The sequence below is a fragment of the Oryx dammah genome, unplaced genomic scaffold, assembly GCF_014754425.2.
Source record: "Oryx dammah isolate SB20612 unplaced genomic scaffold, SCBI_Odam_1.1 HiC_scaffold_19, whole genome shotgun sequence".
In the NCBI taxonomy this organism is placed as follows: Eukaryota; Metazoa; Chordata; class Mammalia; order Artiodactyla; family Bovidae; genus Oryx; species Oryx dammah.
The window spans coordinates 48,883,850-48,900,680 of NW_024070203.1; the positions used below are offsets into that span (position 1 = coordinate 48,883,850).

The window sequence follows — 16,831 nt, forward strand, 5'->3', positions numbered from 1 at the left end:
GCACATACTTTACAAAGTAAAAAATACTAGAACAACACTGCTCTGGGTCCTAATGACATCTAGAAAACCATGCGTTTAGTAACCACAGCAGAATCCCTCCTCTTTGGACATCTAAGTTAACAACCATGGTTTACTTGTAACTACAACATAAGTTTATATCTCCAACAAAAGTCAAACATACTAGCTCTCAGTCAGGCAGGCAACAAATATACTTCACAGGTTTATAAGATCCTACTATATAATACCACCATATTGGGTACTGTGAGATAAAGGAATATGGAGGTTATAAATTAGGAAGGAAGGTAAAACATAGACATGCACAAGAAGTTAGTCAACATGAGATATTATGCTTGAGTCTAGATGTCTGCCACATGGTCAGCACTTAATTAACATCTGTTGATTGTAAGTGGGTTATATTAAACATGAGATCCACAGGTTTGACTGGAAAAGCTTCTTTGACAAGCCTATTGTTGCTCAGTAGTGTCTGACTCTTTGCAACCCCATGGACTCTAGCCTGCCAGGCTCCTCTGTTCAAAGTTCTCCAGGCAAGAATACTGGAGTGGGTAGCCATTCCCCTGTCAACCCAGGAATTGAACTGGGGTCTCCTGAATTGCAGGTAGATTCTTTACCAGTTGAGCTACCAGGGAAGCCCATAACCTAACAAAAACTGTTGGTACCATAAAGAGAATTTAATATAGACTGGGTGGTAGAGGATTCTAATTAACCATACCTAATGTAAGAAAAAGCAAAAAACCATCCATGTGTTTTAGAGTCACACACTAAGCATATAGGCTAAAATGACATGTGGTTAGAAATTAGCTTTAGAAAACTTCAGGAGAAGGAAAGGAAGGGGGGAGGAAGGGAAGAAGGAAAAATTGATAGCCAAAGCCAAGCGCAGCAGACATCTTCACTGTTGTTTTTGGATGATGGGCATAGTCCCCAAGAGGCCATTATGCTCCTCTATTATACTGTCCTTTATTGTGTGCTATTAAACATATCCACCCACCTTTGGATATGCTTGAAATTTTCATAATAAAAATGAAAGGTTTCTATGATACTGAGACTTGAGTTGGTAAATGAAAATGGATAGATAGGATTTAAAAAGGAGGGCATTTTAGGCATCCGACCTCACTCCCAGTCCCCATCCCTAGACTAATACACGAGCAACCACTCTTCAAGTTTCCAGGCTGTACAAAACAGCACTTAAATCTCTCAGAAACTCAGAGCCCCTCTGTGTTTACCAAAGTTAGGCAGCCAGCTAGTCCTCTTTTCTCGATTTCTCTAATGACCTGAAAGCTCATGCTCTTGGCCCTGTTTCACCTACTACCTCCATCCTTCTAAATTATGTTTCTAATTCCATCTGTCTTTTATTCCCAGTAGTTAACAGACTCCAGCTGCAAATTGCAACACATTAAGTTAGAGATAGGCGTTCTCAATGATGAACTCTGGGTGAGCTCATGGTCCCTTTGAAACCTCACACTCTCCAGTCTGACATGTCCTTGACACTTGAATGTTCCAACCAAGTTGGTAGATGGATCTGGAGGGAATGAACACTTTAAGTGTAAACAGTTTTATCTTCTACTGTTAATTCCTAGTCTTCCTTCCCACCATATCTCTGTTCCAGCCTCAGGATTTCTAAATGTTTTCAGTAGTTAAAAAAAAAAATCTTTTAATATAAAAGTGAGACATACTTGCATCACAAATTCCCGACGTCGAGGCATTCCTCTTTCTGAAAGCAAAACGTAATCTGGCTCCTTTTCCTTTTTGGCCTGTTGAATCTGAGCCAGGCGGCTAATGGGGTTCATTCCTTGACCATATTCTGGTCCAGCCTAAAAAATAATTGAAGAAAAAATTTTCAAAATATGAAACATGCTTGTAAAACTTCTTACTGAATCCTTAAAGAAACCATGGTTTTTACCTCCTCCCCTGCACCCCAAAACTGTGGCTGGAGGATATAAATTAAAATCAAGACAGTTCATAAAGGAAAATCATAAAGTGAATCTGAAAGTAGGGTTTCTAGAGGATTTAGGGCTCACAGGTATTATTGGTAAGTTGGGTCAACTATCCTTTTAAACTCTTTAATACAGTAGGAGTTGTTTCACAACTTGTATTCATCAAAAAACACCAAAAAGAAAGAAGACAAGCTATCAACTGAGAAGAGATATTTGCCATATATATAACTAATAAAAGATGTATCCAGTATCCAAAATATATATTTTAAAACACCTAAAAATTATTAAAAAAAAGACATGCTAAAAAAATTGAGCAAATGAGATCAACAGATATTTAACAGAAGAAAAAACATATAAAAAGATAATTCATCTCATTAAAAATGCATATTAAAACCATAGTGAGGTACTATTTCACACTTATCAATTTAGTAAAAATTAGTGACAACACCAACTGGTGAAGATGGGGAGCAACAAAAATTTATACAGTGCTGATCTTAATTTGGGAAACAATTTGGCAATGTCTAGTAAAGCCCATGACCCATTCTCAGTAGTCTATTCATCTAAAAAACTGTTACCCAAATGTGCCAGTTCATTTGTACAGGAATATCCACAGCTGCATTATTTAAAATAGCAAAAAAGAAAAACTAAAATAACCTTATGGCATGTTCATACAGTGAAAAGGCATACAGCAATGAAAATTAAGATTTAAGTACTGCTACCTGCATCAAGATGAATGAATTAAAAAAAAATGTTAAGTGGCAAGAACAAGCACAGAAGAATATATAAAGTATGATACAATTTATATATACTCCATTAAAACTATAAAACATTGGTGAAATTAAATAAGGTCTCAATAGGTGGACAGACACACATTAATGGAGCGACAGATCCAATATTTTGAAAAAGTCAATTGTCTTCCAACTGATCTACCAATTCTCTGCAATCCCAATTAAAACCCCAGCATGCTCTTTTTGGGTAATAATTAATAAGCCAGTGTTTAAAATTCACATGGAAATGCAAAGGAAAAATAATCAAAACACCTTGAAAAAAACAACAAAGTTGGAGGAATCCAAATACCTGATTTCAAGATTTATTATAAAGCTATAATAATCAGGTCAGTATGTGTGGTACCAGGAATTCCTGGTGGTCCAGTGGTTAACAATCTGCCTTGTACTGCAGAGGATGCAGGTTCAATCCCTGGTCGGGGAACTAATATCCCATATGTCACAGGGCAGCTAAGCCTGTGCACCACAACCAGAGTCCATGCCCTGCAACAAAGAGCTCACATGATGCAACAAAGATTCAGTGTGCTACAACTAAGATCTGATGCAGCCAAAGAAAAAAAAAAAAAAAGACAGTATGTGTGGTACTGGCATAAAGAGAGAGAAAGAAATCAATGAAACAGAACGGCAACCCGAAATAGATCCATACACACATGGCCGACAATGGTACTGGAACAACTGGATATTCACGTGTAGAAATAAATTTCAATCCACACATCACACAAACATTAACTCAAAATCGCTCATAGGCTTAAATGTAATATCTAAAACTTCATAAAGAAAATACAGAAGATATTTTTCTGGTTTGGTTAGGTAATGATTTCTTAGACACAATGCCAAAATCACATTCAGCAGTAATAATAATAATAACAACAAACCAGGAAGGATAATCTTATCCAGAAAACTTTTATCTCCAACAGCAGAAAACCTTCTCTGAGGCCTTACCTTGTAGAAGAGAATTACATTAAAACTGAGAATATAAATTCAAAGACACTATCAGGTAGTCTTAAATTTTAACAAGGTAACTCTGTAGAGTAAATTAAAATCCAAAGGGAGTTCACAACCAACCAGTTTGAAACTGGCACTGGCATCAGACGTGACTGGACCCGAAACCTGACTCTACTCTGTGATCTGAGGGAAGTTTCTTAAACACCAAGAACCTCATCTTTAAAATGAGGATAATATCTACATCTCAGAGTGATTAAGAGGTTCAAATGAGACAACGTGATAGCTTCAATATTCTAAATAAAATCAAGGTAAATCACCAACAGATATCTTCTGTTTCTATTGCATTATAAGGAATGGTAGAACCTAGATGTAAAAGATTTAAGGAAGTGACTAAAACATTGAAAACCAAGATACTATCCAAGGTGATCCACTTACTGGCCCATTATAAGGTCTGATCATACTCAAAATTAACCTAGATTTCAACTCACTGTATCCATGTTGCTTTCTCAAAATAACCTTACATCTCAGAGAATATCTATAGACTTTAACATAAGACAGATATGATACAAGTAATTCCAAGTATGATGTATGTGAGGAAAAATGCAGGGGGCTAAATGAATGTGGGTGTTCTTTGGAAGGAATGATGCTAAAGCTGAAACTCCAGTACTTTGGCCACCTCATGCGAAGAGTTGACTCATTGGAAAAGACTCTGATGCTGGGAGGGATTGATGGCAGGAGGAAAAGGGGACGACAGAGGATGAGATGGCTGGATGGCATCACCGACTCGATGGACATGAGTCTGAGTGAACTCTGGGAGTTGGTGATGGACACGGAGGCCTGGTGTGCTGCGATTCATGGGGTCGCAAAGAGTCGGACACGACTGAGTGACTGAACTGAACTGAGACGAATGTGGGAGTCAGGGAGAACCAGAGAAGGCTTCCCTGAGGAAGCTGAGTGTAAGCTGAGATCTAAATGGTGGACAAGAAGAAAGTTCTGCAATAAAATGCATATATAATAGAGGTAGTAGCAAAAATTCATTTTTAAAGTTCAAAATGTTTCTCCCCTCTTTCGGAAATAACATTTCAACAATATTCTTGCTTTTAATAGCTATAGTTAAAAGTAACAGGAGTTATATTTATAGTCTACCATAAAAATGATAGATCTTTTTTCAGACTAAAGGCTGGTTATTCTTAATTTGAGATTAGATTTAGCTTAAAAGATTAGGTGCAAGTTAATGTGAATAGTTTTGCAGTAATGTAGAGCACTGTTCTTCCACTATGGAGAAGCTATATGTAGATTTTATATACAAAAGAATTTAGGAAAACAGACCATGGAGACATTCATCTACATATAAAATGTGAACAGACAAAATGAGATACAAAATAACAAAAGCTAGTATTTATTGAATGGGTTTCCCAGGTGGCTCTTGGTTAAGAATCCACCTGCCAAGCAGGAATCGTGGGTTCAATCCCTAGGTTGGGAAGGTGGCCTGGAGGAGGAAATGGCAATCCACTCTAGTATTCTTGCCCAGGAAATCCCATGGACAGAGGAGCATGGCAGGCTACCGTCCATGGGGTCACAAAGAGTCGGACATAGCTTACCGACTAAACAACAAGCAACAAATATTTATTGAGTACTTACTATTTCTACTGTTAATACATATTTAATAATAATAACTAATGCATTCTATGTATCATCTTGAGTAACATGTAACAATCCTGTGAAGTAAGTTCAATTATTATCCATCTCATTCCTCTGAACTATGCCTTAATTTTTTTTTGATTAATGTATGCAAAATCTGATTCCATAAAGGAGAATCACAACATCCTGAAAAGCCGTGTGGCTCTACATTCTTCTCTGAAAAGGCACTCATGCCGGAGAGAACAGAAACCAAGCCATCCCATGACCTCCGAGGCATGCTCAGTCTCTCAGTCGTCTCCAACTCTGCGACCCCATGGACTGTGACCCGACAGGCTCCTCTGTCCATGGGGAGTCTCCAGACAAGAACATGAGTGGGTTGCCATGCCCTCCTCCAGGGCATCTTCCCAACCCCGAGATCAAACCAGTTCTCCTGCACTGCAGGATTCTTTACCGACTGCGCTAACAGGGGCCCGAGGGCTGCTATGTGGATTAAGTGTGATTCAGCACATGAAGTGCTCTATGTCTGCGGTCTGCTGCCACGGCTGCTGTCATCAGCCTGAGTGTCACTCATACAATTACCACTCTGCATCCTATCACCATGGCCTAAAATCTTGGGAAGTTACCACACAGCAGTGTGGGCTGCACAAAGAATGCTGGATTATAGATCAGTAGTTCAGGTTGCCACACGTGATCGGTGAACACAAGCAAGCAAATTCTTTGAACGTGTTTCATAAAAGCTTATTTGTAAAATGAGGGGCAACATGTGCCTTCATCATGATGAGAATTTTACCAAAGGTGTTCATGACTGAAAAACTATTTTTTAAACATAAAAAACTATAAATATGCAAGGTATTAGTATTTCATGAATGAACCCAAGTATACAAGTGTCTAAAAGCAAAACAGAATTACTATTCACTTACAGACACATGTCCAACCCTGATTCTGCTTGTAACCCATAGGCTTAGGTGCCTGCCCTATGGAAAAACTTTTAGCTAGAGTTACCAGGGGAAGATCCCCTGGAGGAAAGCATGGCAATCCATTCCGGTATTCTTGCCTGGTGAATCCCATGGACCAAGGAGCCTGGCGGGCTACGGTCCATAGGGTTGCAAAGAGTTGGATACAACTGAAGCGACTTAGCATGCACGCACTATAATAAATATATGTATATTATATACATATAGTATAACATTCACAAGCATACACTTACCTTTACTATTGTTTTAGGGCGTTTTTTAAAAAATAGTTTTGGCTTTTCAACCACAGGCAGAGGTGGAAGTTTCTTAAGCTCCTGTAGCACAGTGGTTGCAGCACGCTTCTTGGAGAGTTTTTTGCTATTTCCCTCTCCTTCAGCGGAGAACTCTCCCACTGACACCCGGGTCACAAAGCTTTTCATGTGTGGTGGTCCACTTTCTTTAATAACCTATTAAATATAAGTAAAAGATTCAATACAGGGCCTTAAGATGCATTTTTATGGCATGAATCTTTCTTAATGATCATATAAAAATCAAAACTGAAATTATTAAGAATTATGCCAAAATTATGGATTTCTTCAATAAAGCTATTACAAACTCATTATACAGAGACTCATTTATACTTATGATGCTTAATGAATTATATTGGAAAAAAAGAAATCTAAATAAACATATTCAAGGCATGGTCAAAATTGTGTTTTACTAGCTTAAAAAAGGCAATTCTAATTATGATTGCCCTGTTTCTTATGGGACAGAAAACTAAGATCATAAAACATACCATAACTGCATACATATCTAACTTTCTCCTCTGTGTGAATAAGTTACTGGAGTACAAGTATGTCTCACTGGAGTTCTATAACTTATGAAGCATCTTGCATGTGGAAGCCTCTCACAAACAGGTGAGAGAAGAAAAATCATCTATTTTTGATGAAGACCTCAAAGGCTGTCTTACAATAAGGAATATTTACTCTCTGTGACATGGTCTTAAATAGGTAAGTAGATTTGCCATAAAAATACCTAGCTTTCTAGAGTAATGGATTATGAATCTGTCAGCTATGAATGTTCCTAAATCCTGTATTTAACATGCTCTTTTTAAACTATGCCAATTTTGGGAAGCAAAATGCCTTCCAAGACCTGAGTGCTCAAAACTTCATTGTGTCTGTCAAAAGCCTGACCTATTAAAAAAATACCCTATTTAAATACTTTACCATTGACCATTATATTAAAATTTTATCTTCTAATACTGGATACCAATGAAGAAAAGATACAGTATCTCAATAATCCAGTATTATTGAGGATAAAGAAATTTACAATAAGCATACTTTCCAAGTAATTTAAGCTTACAGATTGAAACACCAGAATTGTTTAACCACTTTGATGGACATCTTTCTCAATTAAAAAATATACATACATATTTTACTGACTAAATATTCAACCTCTTACTGCTCACATTAGATCACCATTATGAACATGAAATATTCTACACTAAGGACATCTAAAGGCCTCTAAGGACATCTAACACTTTTAAAACTGTTCCTGTTCATCTAACATTTAAAAGGCCCTATCTTCCTAAGACTTTCAAGTTAAATGCAGTTATTTTTGATAGGTTTTCCATATTTTCCATTTCTCGCTGGGACCAATAGGCCCTCAGGTACATTCTCTTCCTACCTTCTTCATTCTGCTGCCTTTAATCTGCTATGGGCTGAGAAATCAGATAACACAACTTGTAACAGAAATATGTTTAAGAAAGAAAACAGGCTCTCAGTTGAGGTGAATAGATCCTGCCAGAGAGTAAAGCATGAGAGCTTTCCAATAGGTGAACAGAACATAATTTGAAGGAAAATATTCCTCAACTGTTTCAGCTTATTCCTGGGTTTTGCCTAGTTCCTAAATACTTGAGTTGCAAAGTTAGTGACCTCTTAATAAAGGTGTTATAACAATTTAATATTTTTTCTTTTTTAAATGCCACATAATTTTACTAATATTTTATGACATATTTATCCAGTTTTAAACTAGAGAACTGCTTAATTATGTCTTAGTGACTTATCAGTAAAGGTTAAATGCAAAGTTAAAAGGTTAAATTTATATTTTGGCCTCCATAAATTTAAAAGAAATTAAATATTAATATATACATGTGACTAAATATTAATTATATATTGAATATTTTCAATGTGACCTTATCAAAATGCCAAATCTTATAGGTTACTATAAATTATCTTAAATTTGGAAAATAAATTTTATGATGAAACAAATGCATGAATACAGAAAAGCCAAAGAGATCGGGAGGACTCCATGATATTGCAAGCTCTGATTTCTTAGGGCCTGCATCATTTCATGATAGCTCAAACAGAAGGGAGCACATTAATTCTTTCAGGATGCTAAAATTTTATTTGTCAGATTTGTTTTGTTTGTTTGTTTAAAACAATGAGGAGCAAGGAGGGAAAAAAAATGGGAGATCTCTGCTGAACACATACCTCAAAACTGACGGGCATATTTCTCTTCAGAGCAATTTCAAACACTAAGCTGATCTCAGACTTATTTGCATCTTTGTCATCATCCATTTCTTTTCCTGATTCGCAATTCTAAATCACAAAAAAAAAAAAAACAGGACGACACTGAATCTTCACTTTGTAAAGACTTTACGTGCACTGAACAATCAAGAGAACCTATCTTACACATCACAGGGAACTAGAGACTGGATCCTGTGGATTCCCAGGGAACCACCACAGTCAAGGGCTTTGCTGAGAGGCTTCTTGGGATTTGGTTTTAAGTTTTTTCCCTCAGAGTAGAAGGATAAATGCTGAGTGTGGAAACCTTTTACTCAAACAAACACTAATCTGATATAGATAGCCCCAGACTTAATTTTCTTTACAGACTTCCATCTCTCTCTCTCTCTCACACACACACACACACACACACACACACACACAGTATCTCCACCAGCATGTGTTATTTAATCTTCTATGAAGACTAAGTTGCAGGAAGAGTATAGGATGCAACCCAGGATGCTGGAGCTCTGCGTCTGGCTCTGCACCTATTTAACACTTACTTCTGGAGCCTTACACATGCTGAACACCATGTAAGCCTTAAAGAGATCAAGAGACAGTATTCTTGCTGTCAAGAAGCTTAGGACTTAGTGGAAAGACTGCGAAGCAAACGTAAGAGTCATGATGAGAGTGCACAAGGACAAAAATACTAAGTCTGCCATTAACTACGATAAATCTCAAAGCGGGAGGGACAACAGGCTTGAGGAAGGGCAAACTAAAGGCTGGACCTCTAGCTTCAAATAACGAAGTGGAAAACTCAATAAGAAGGGAACTTATTAGACACTCCTGTACTGAAGACACCATTTTGAAGTCAACAGAGAAAGCAGCTGAAACCATGGGAATGAGTGAAATTACTGAATATCTGCTTCGAATAACCTCACTGGTAAAATAAAGTAGGACTAAAAAATCCATAAATATCTCCTCCACTTTAAACTCCTTGATTCTAGGTGAATTAACACAATGTAATTCATGCTCAATAAAACACCGCACTCAATGCAAAGTAAACGAATGTTATTTCTCATCCTTGCTCACATTCCCAAATCCTGCCTTGCCTGGGAAGTGGACTACCTAGGCTGAGCCAAAGTGCTCGAAGGCAAGGCCATCCCAACAAGACACAGAGCCTAACCGAGCACACAGCTGAGCTGAGGCGCCGCCACAGCCGATCCAGTGTTCCCGTCTACTAGCAGAGACTTCCTCTATTCGTAAAGAAGCGTTTCTTTGTCTTCTCAGTAATCTCCCTGGGCAGCTATTAGAGATAGGCTGCCACACACCGCAGGGACCCACCTGAGCTGATTTTTCTGGAATAGGTTCATTCTGTAGTGCTTGAAGGGCTTTCATCGCGGCATTGTGTCTAGCGGCTTGTCGAGTCTTCCCTTCCCCAAAAAATTCATTATTTCCTACAGTCAGCTGAACGTAAAAGATCTTGGGCACTGGGCAATGATACCTAAAGTAAGAAAATAAAAATGTTAATATAAGTTCAATAAAAATCACTCTGTAATCATTAGTAAAATTTGTTTTGTTTAAAATATAAATAGGAAGGTGTAATCCACTATGTGCATGTGTGCTAAGGCACTCCAGTCGTGTCCGACTTTTGTGACCCCATGGACTGTAGCCTGCCAGGCTCCTCTGTCTATGGGGATTCTCCAGGCAAGAACACTGGAGTGAGTTCCCATGCCCTCCTCCAGGGGAGCTTCCCAGGGATCAGGCCCAAGTCTCTTGTGTCCCCTGCACTGGCAGGTGGGTTTTTTACCACTAGTGCCTCAGAAGCCCAGATCCATTATAAACTCCTATTAACCTCAGTAAAGTTTTACCTCACAAATGTATTTATAAAAGATAAAATATGAGTTGGCATATATATCAATAATAAAGCATATATGCTGATCTCCATGAAAAATGTATTTTGGAAAACATTAAACATAACTTAATACTGTAAAAATTATTTCATTATATCACAGAAGACTTTTTGGCAACAAGTTTTCAGTTACATTTTGACGGAAGTGAGCCAAATGATCTGTGGCTGAAAGATGGGGACCTGCCACAGAGGCAAGAAAACAGGCGAGACCATCCAGGTGACAATATGCAGACTGCCATGCTCTCAGCAGAAGGTAACCATGATTAGATGTGGGAAGGGCAGACAGATGGAACCACTACTGTAAAGTAATAAATACTTTGCAAAGTACTAAGGAGAGCAGATTCAACATAAGAAAGAATGGGGAGTTTCAGCCAATTCTAAAGCAGAAAGAACCATAATAAAATGTATTTAAAGTGAAAACTTTCAGCAGGTTTGTGTTTAATGAGACTGAGAGGAAGCATAATTAGAAAGCTGCAATGATGCCAACATGAGGGGAGATTGTAAGGGGGTTGTAAGAAGAAAGGACAAACAAAAGAAATTAAGAGGCTATGCAATACAATCTATTAATTTAACAATTATTTATGGGGCACCTTCTTATGATGAGGGAATATCACAGCAAACAAAAACATACCTTACAGTGGAGAAGACAGACAATAAATAAAATAAATAGGCAGAATATCTAGGATGTTAGAAATACATGTTGTTTTTTAATATTTATTTAGTTGGCTGTGCCAGCTCTTAGTTGAGGCACGCGGATCTAGTTCCCTGACCAGAGATGGAAGCTGGGCCCCCTGCATTGGGAGAATGGAGTCTTAGCCAGTGGATCATCATGGAAGTTCCATATACATTTTAAACAGAAAAAGAAGGGAAGGTTCAGAAGTGAATTTTTTAAAAATTGCATATATTAAGATTACAATAAAAACACAAGTGACACCATCTGAACAAAAGCAGTGATTTAATTCATTCACTGGTAATGGCAGTGAATGAAATAGTGAAAGTCTCTGGAGGGAATCAAGTAATTATCCAAGAGCTGTAGATCTGATTGCAATATGGTCTTCTGGTGTCGTTTGTACCTTTAGCGGCTTTCTCCTTTTTTGCCAACTACTCTTTTGAAGTCATCCATATTTGTTGCTTGGAGTCCCAATAAAAGTAAAATATGAAATTCTTGTTGTTTCTTCTTCCCTTGATTGGACTGAGGGGTGAGGAAAAGAGGGGCAGATAGAGTGATCAGTGAGTGTCTCACTGAGAAGGTGACAATTTTGAAGAGCTCGAGCAAATGAAGAAGGAAACCATACAGATATCCAGAACAGGGCTTATAAGGACTGAAAACACCAAGTGCAAAGGCTCTGAGGCAACCGAGCGTCAGGAATGTTGAAGCAATTTGGAGGATTCCCACCAGGTGAGAGTTGAAGGTGTAAAGGAAGGTAGGCTAAGAGCTGGAACCGGTGCCCTGATGCCATAGGGCCTTCCTTAGAAATCACTGTGAGGATCTGAATTCTACCCTGAGTGAAATGGCCAGCCACCAGAAGGCTTTAAGGAGAGAAGTGACATAATCGACTTAGACCTTAGAAAGATCACCTGTGATGTTGAAAACAGACTGCAGAGGAACAATGGCAGACACAGGATATCTGTAAAGAAGCTATTGCAATAACACGGGGGCCTGAACTAGGGTGAGAGCAAGGGAAGTAACGGCAAGTACTTGGATTCTGGATGAAGTTCAGAAGTAGAGAAGATGGGTTTACCGAAACACTGGGTATGGAATATGAGAGAGGAGTCGAGGAAGACGCCAGAATTTCTGACATGAGAAACTAGAAGATGGAGTGCCAAGTTGGTGAAAACCGCAAAAAGAATGGGTTTGTTGGGGATGAATACCAGCAGCTCTGGTTTGGAGATGTTGAGTTATTCAGTCTTTTAGACATCCAAATGAAGATGTTAAACAGACAGTCAGATCTAGTAAGTTTGGATTTCAGGAAAGAGGTCCAAGGTGGAGACAAAATTTGGGAATCATCAATATATACATGCTACTGCTGCTAAGTTGCTTCAGTTGTGTCTGACTCTGTGTGACCCCATCGATGGCAGCCCACCAGGCTCCCCCGTCCCTGGGATTCTCCAGGCAAGAATACTGGAGTGGGTTGCCATTGCCTTCTCCACAATATATATATATGTGAAATTTAAAGCCACAAGACAGTGAGAACTCTGTGGGAGGGAGTGATAAGAGGAATACCAAGCAAGCAGAATATCCTTCCTGAAAGCCAAATGGGGACAAAGAATATCCAGGAGGAGGGAAGAGTCAATCCTATCAAATGCTACTTTACAAGTCAAGTGAAATGAAGACAGAACTATGACCACTGAACTGGGAACTGAGCAAAACTAACAGAATCAATTTTGATGGAATGCTGGATTTATCATTGAAACACTGAAAAATTAAGTTAAAAATCACTCCAGTGCTAGAAAATGTCTCTTTTTAAGCAAAGAAAAGCCAATCAAGTTACCACTAAGGTTTAGAGGGTTATTGGTGTCCAAGTGGCAGACTTCTATAGTCAACCTGAGATAAACTGCACACAGCCCATTGTGTAAGAATCCACAGGCAGATGGGACTCATCAGTGAAGGTTTACTGAAGGTGAAGGACTAGAAAAGTACATCAGTACTGAAGATGAGATTTGGGAGGTAATAATTGAATCCATGTTGAGTGGATAAGCACCTGGAAAGGGTAAGTGTAAAAACATCCCCTAAAAAAGAAAAAAAGAGCCTAAGGCTGGGATCTGATGAATACCCATGATCAAAAGGCAGGGGAAATAATAGACAGCAGTGAAGGAGATAAAGAGGGTCAGAGTCAGGAAAGAAATTACAACACAATGTCAGAGGAAGAGATAATCAACAATGTCAAATGTAGCAGAGAAATCCAGAGTGAGTATGAAAAAAAAAGGTACTGTTTTACATTTTTAAAGTCAATTTTCTTGGCCTACCCCACATTTTCTATTAAGATAAAATATGTTAAATGTGTTTTCATTATATGTCATATGTTCTCATTTTTAATTGCCAAATATAGAAAAGTTAAAGGAAAAAAAATCACTTATAGTAAAAGATATTTTTAACATGCAGAAACTAAAAAGCATTAAAGCCACAATTCTTTATGCTCTTTGATTGCAAAAACTAATGATGTATTGAATTATATAATTTCCTAATACCTATTTTACCTTAGATCCCTTTAATGCAGAAACTTTGACAGACTAATATCATGAATGCAGGTTATCTTCCTTCTCACAAAATTCAGTTTTCCTATCTTCACAGAACTTTATGCATATTTCTAATGGGTTCCACTATAAAACTTGAAAACAGACAACCTGAAATCAGAAATTTACTCCTGGACTGAGATCTTATGTGGCAAGCTTTCACCATAGAGCAAATGTTTACAATTAATTATACACTTCTGAAAACAGAGGTCCACGGCTGGAATGCTAACAGATCTTTAACTACAGTGGAGGGAGCGGGCGCCACTATAATCACTAAGGCCTGCTGACAATTACAAAACTCATTTCGCTTTGCCACAGAGACAAACAAAATTTCTGTTCATTATAACTTTACTGGAATATGATGTCATAACACATAACCATACTGAAACAATCTGCTGATTTTCTGAGCAAATTATTAATTGCACACTAAAGAGCCCTTGGGGCCTCTTCCTTTTTGGCCATCAAAAATGGCTCTATGTATGCGTATGTGTGTGATGTGGATACGTGTGTGTGTGCGTGTGTGTGTGTATATATATATATATATATATATAGCATTGCATAAATATAAGAGGGAAAACTAGCTATGTTGTATTTTTAACGTAAAAAGTAAAATGCTCTAGCACTAACAGCAGGAAATACCAAGACCCGATGCCTGACTTGTTTCATTCCAGTTTCATTCCATCCTCTTACTTAACAATGATTCTTAATAATTTACCCCACGTGGTTTGAATACCTTATATATCACATCTCCTCATACCATCATGACTATTACGATTAACCAGAGCACTCTCATTAATGGCTCCCAGATTGAATTATAGGAGAGAAGATGAAGAATTCCTTTTGTGTGTTAGGTCCTGGTCTCTAAATATTCATTTCCCGTGGTTAAAAAAAAAACACACAAAAACAGGTATTTAACTTTAAGCTGGTATGGTCCATTTAATGGAGTTCCTTTTTCTATTTTTATTTATTTCTATTTTACTTTTGGTAAAGTGCTTATAATAAGTGATGCATGTATTTCTACAAATTAGTACATATATACTTCCCTAATCTTATTCTGCTCTTCTTTTAATGTTCATCCTATCAGTTTGGTTTTATTTTTATAAACACTTTTTCGTTTGTAGTGGGGGATAGCTGATTAACAATGTCTTCTGTCGCGTCCGATTCTGTGTGACCCCACAGACGGCAGCCCACCAGGCTCCCCCGTCCCTGGGATTCTCCAGGCAAGAACACTGGAGTGGGTTGCCATTTCCTTCTCCTAGTTTCAGGTGGATAGTGAAGGGACTCGGCCATACATTCACATATATCCATCCTCCCCAAACTCCCATCCCATCCAGGCTGCCACATAACATTGAGCAGAGTTCCACGTACTCTACAGTAGGACCTTGTTGGTTATCCATTTTACACTGCTCTTCTTGAATGATTTTCCTTAATTAGGATTTTGTGATCAATGCTTCAATCCCCATAGTGATTACTGTTAAAAGATGAGCCATGAAAACTCACTCATCCAGGCTATTAAACATTCAAGGTCAAATGATTTCTACCCACTGCTTCTTCCAGAGTATGTTTTGTAAAGCATGATTCCGCTTTCATAAGCATCTTTGGTGCTGGTTACAGATGCAGGTTCCTGTGTCCCAACCCTGATCCACTGAATCCATCTCTGAGAATGGAACACAAGTCTTCACTTGCACAAGTTCCCCTGGCGAGCGCGCACACTACAGTCTGAGAGTAGCTGCAGCCTACAGGATGGCTGATGCAAACCTGATGACTGCTTCAAACCCCATGCAAGCAAAGGACTGAACACGCTCCTTATAGTGCCACAGTTAGGTGTCTTGCATCTCTTTCTCATTTAATCCTAAAGGCAGCTTGGTGAGATCGACGTCTCCATGGTCACCTTGCGTGTGTTAGTCACTCAGTCGTGTACGACTGTGTGCGACCACATGGACTGTATCCCACCAGGTTCCTCTGTCCATGGAATTCTCCAGACAAGAATACTGGAGTGGGTTGCCATTTACTTCCCCAGGGGATCTTCCTGAGCCAGGGATCGAACCCAGGTCTCCTGCATTACAGGCAGATTCTTTACCATCTGAGCTACTAGGGAAGGTTTTATGGTCACTTTGAGATGTAGCAAAACTCCCCAACAGTTTCTGGGGGTCAAACTCAAGTCTTCCTAACTGCAGAGCATAGGACACTCAAGTCATTTCCTGATAATCTGCTTTACCTTCTTCTATTTTTGTTCACATATGTTTATTAAACTAGTATATCCTTGGCAGGCAAGAGAATATAATGCAGGGTTTTTTCTAAACCTAATAAGGTCTACTAACAGATGTCAGTTGTGCTTTACTGACAAGCTGCTGAACTCCACAATGAGATTTTATGTTTTTATGGTATGTCAGGCCAAGCAGGGATAAAAATAGGCACAACTGGGTAACCTACCAGGCACTAGTAATGAAGAATCCACCTGCCAATGCAAGCAACACCAAAGACTCGGGTTCAGTCTCTAGGTGGGGAAGATCCCCTGGAGTAGGAAATGGCAACCCACTCAAGTATTCTTACCTAGAAAATTCCATGGACAGAGGAGCCTGGCAGGCTGTGGTCCATGGGATCACAAAGAGTCCAACAGACACACACAGATGGACACACACACACACCCAGGAGCAAAAGATCAGAAAAATGGACACACACACACACACTCCCAACAGAAGCAAAAGATCAGAAAAATGGGCTCAAGTACCACCCTGCCTAACAGTCTTAAATTTTATAAAGGCTGTTTGTAAGACCACTTTTTCCCCTCATTCCTCTTTGTCCTCTGTCTGCTAATAGTCTTATAAAAAAAACAAACAAGCACAATTTCAAATAAAATAAAAGTTTCCCTTTTCTTTAAATCTCAAAAGTCTTTAGATTTGGC

The 16,831-nt window shown here is 38.5% G+C and overlaps 1 protein-coding gene across 17 annotated transcripts in view; it reads right to left on the minus strand.

Moving 5' to 3' along the window:
* The window catches only part of STAU2 (staufen double-stranded RNA binding protein 2), a 320,999-nt gene that overhangs the window by 198,530 nt on the left and 105,638 nt on the right, over positions 1-16,831 (minus strand). For all 17 annotated transcript variants that reach the window (XM_040262036.1, XM_040262033.1, XM_040262035.1 and 14 more), the window contains 4 exons: positions 10,125-10,284; positions 8,769-8,876; positions 6,531-6,743; positions 1,692-1,829 (listed from right to left, as the gene is read on the minus strand). In XM_040262036.1, coding sequence (XP_040117970.1) covers positions 1,692-1,829; positions 6,531-6,743; positions 8,769-8,876; positions 10,125-10,284 — 619 coding nt within the window. The remainder of the gene's footprint in view (positions 1-1,691; positions 1,830-6,530; positions 6,744-8,768; positions 8,877-10,124; positions 10,285-16,831) is intronic.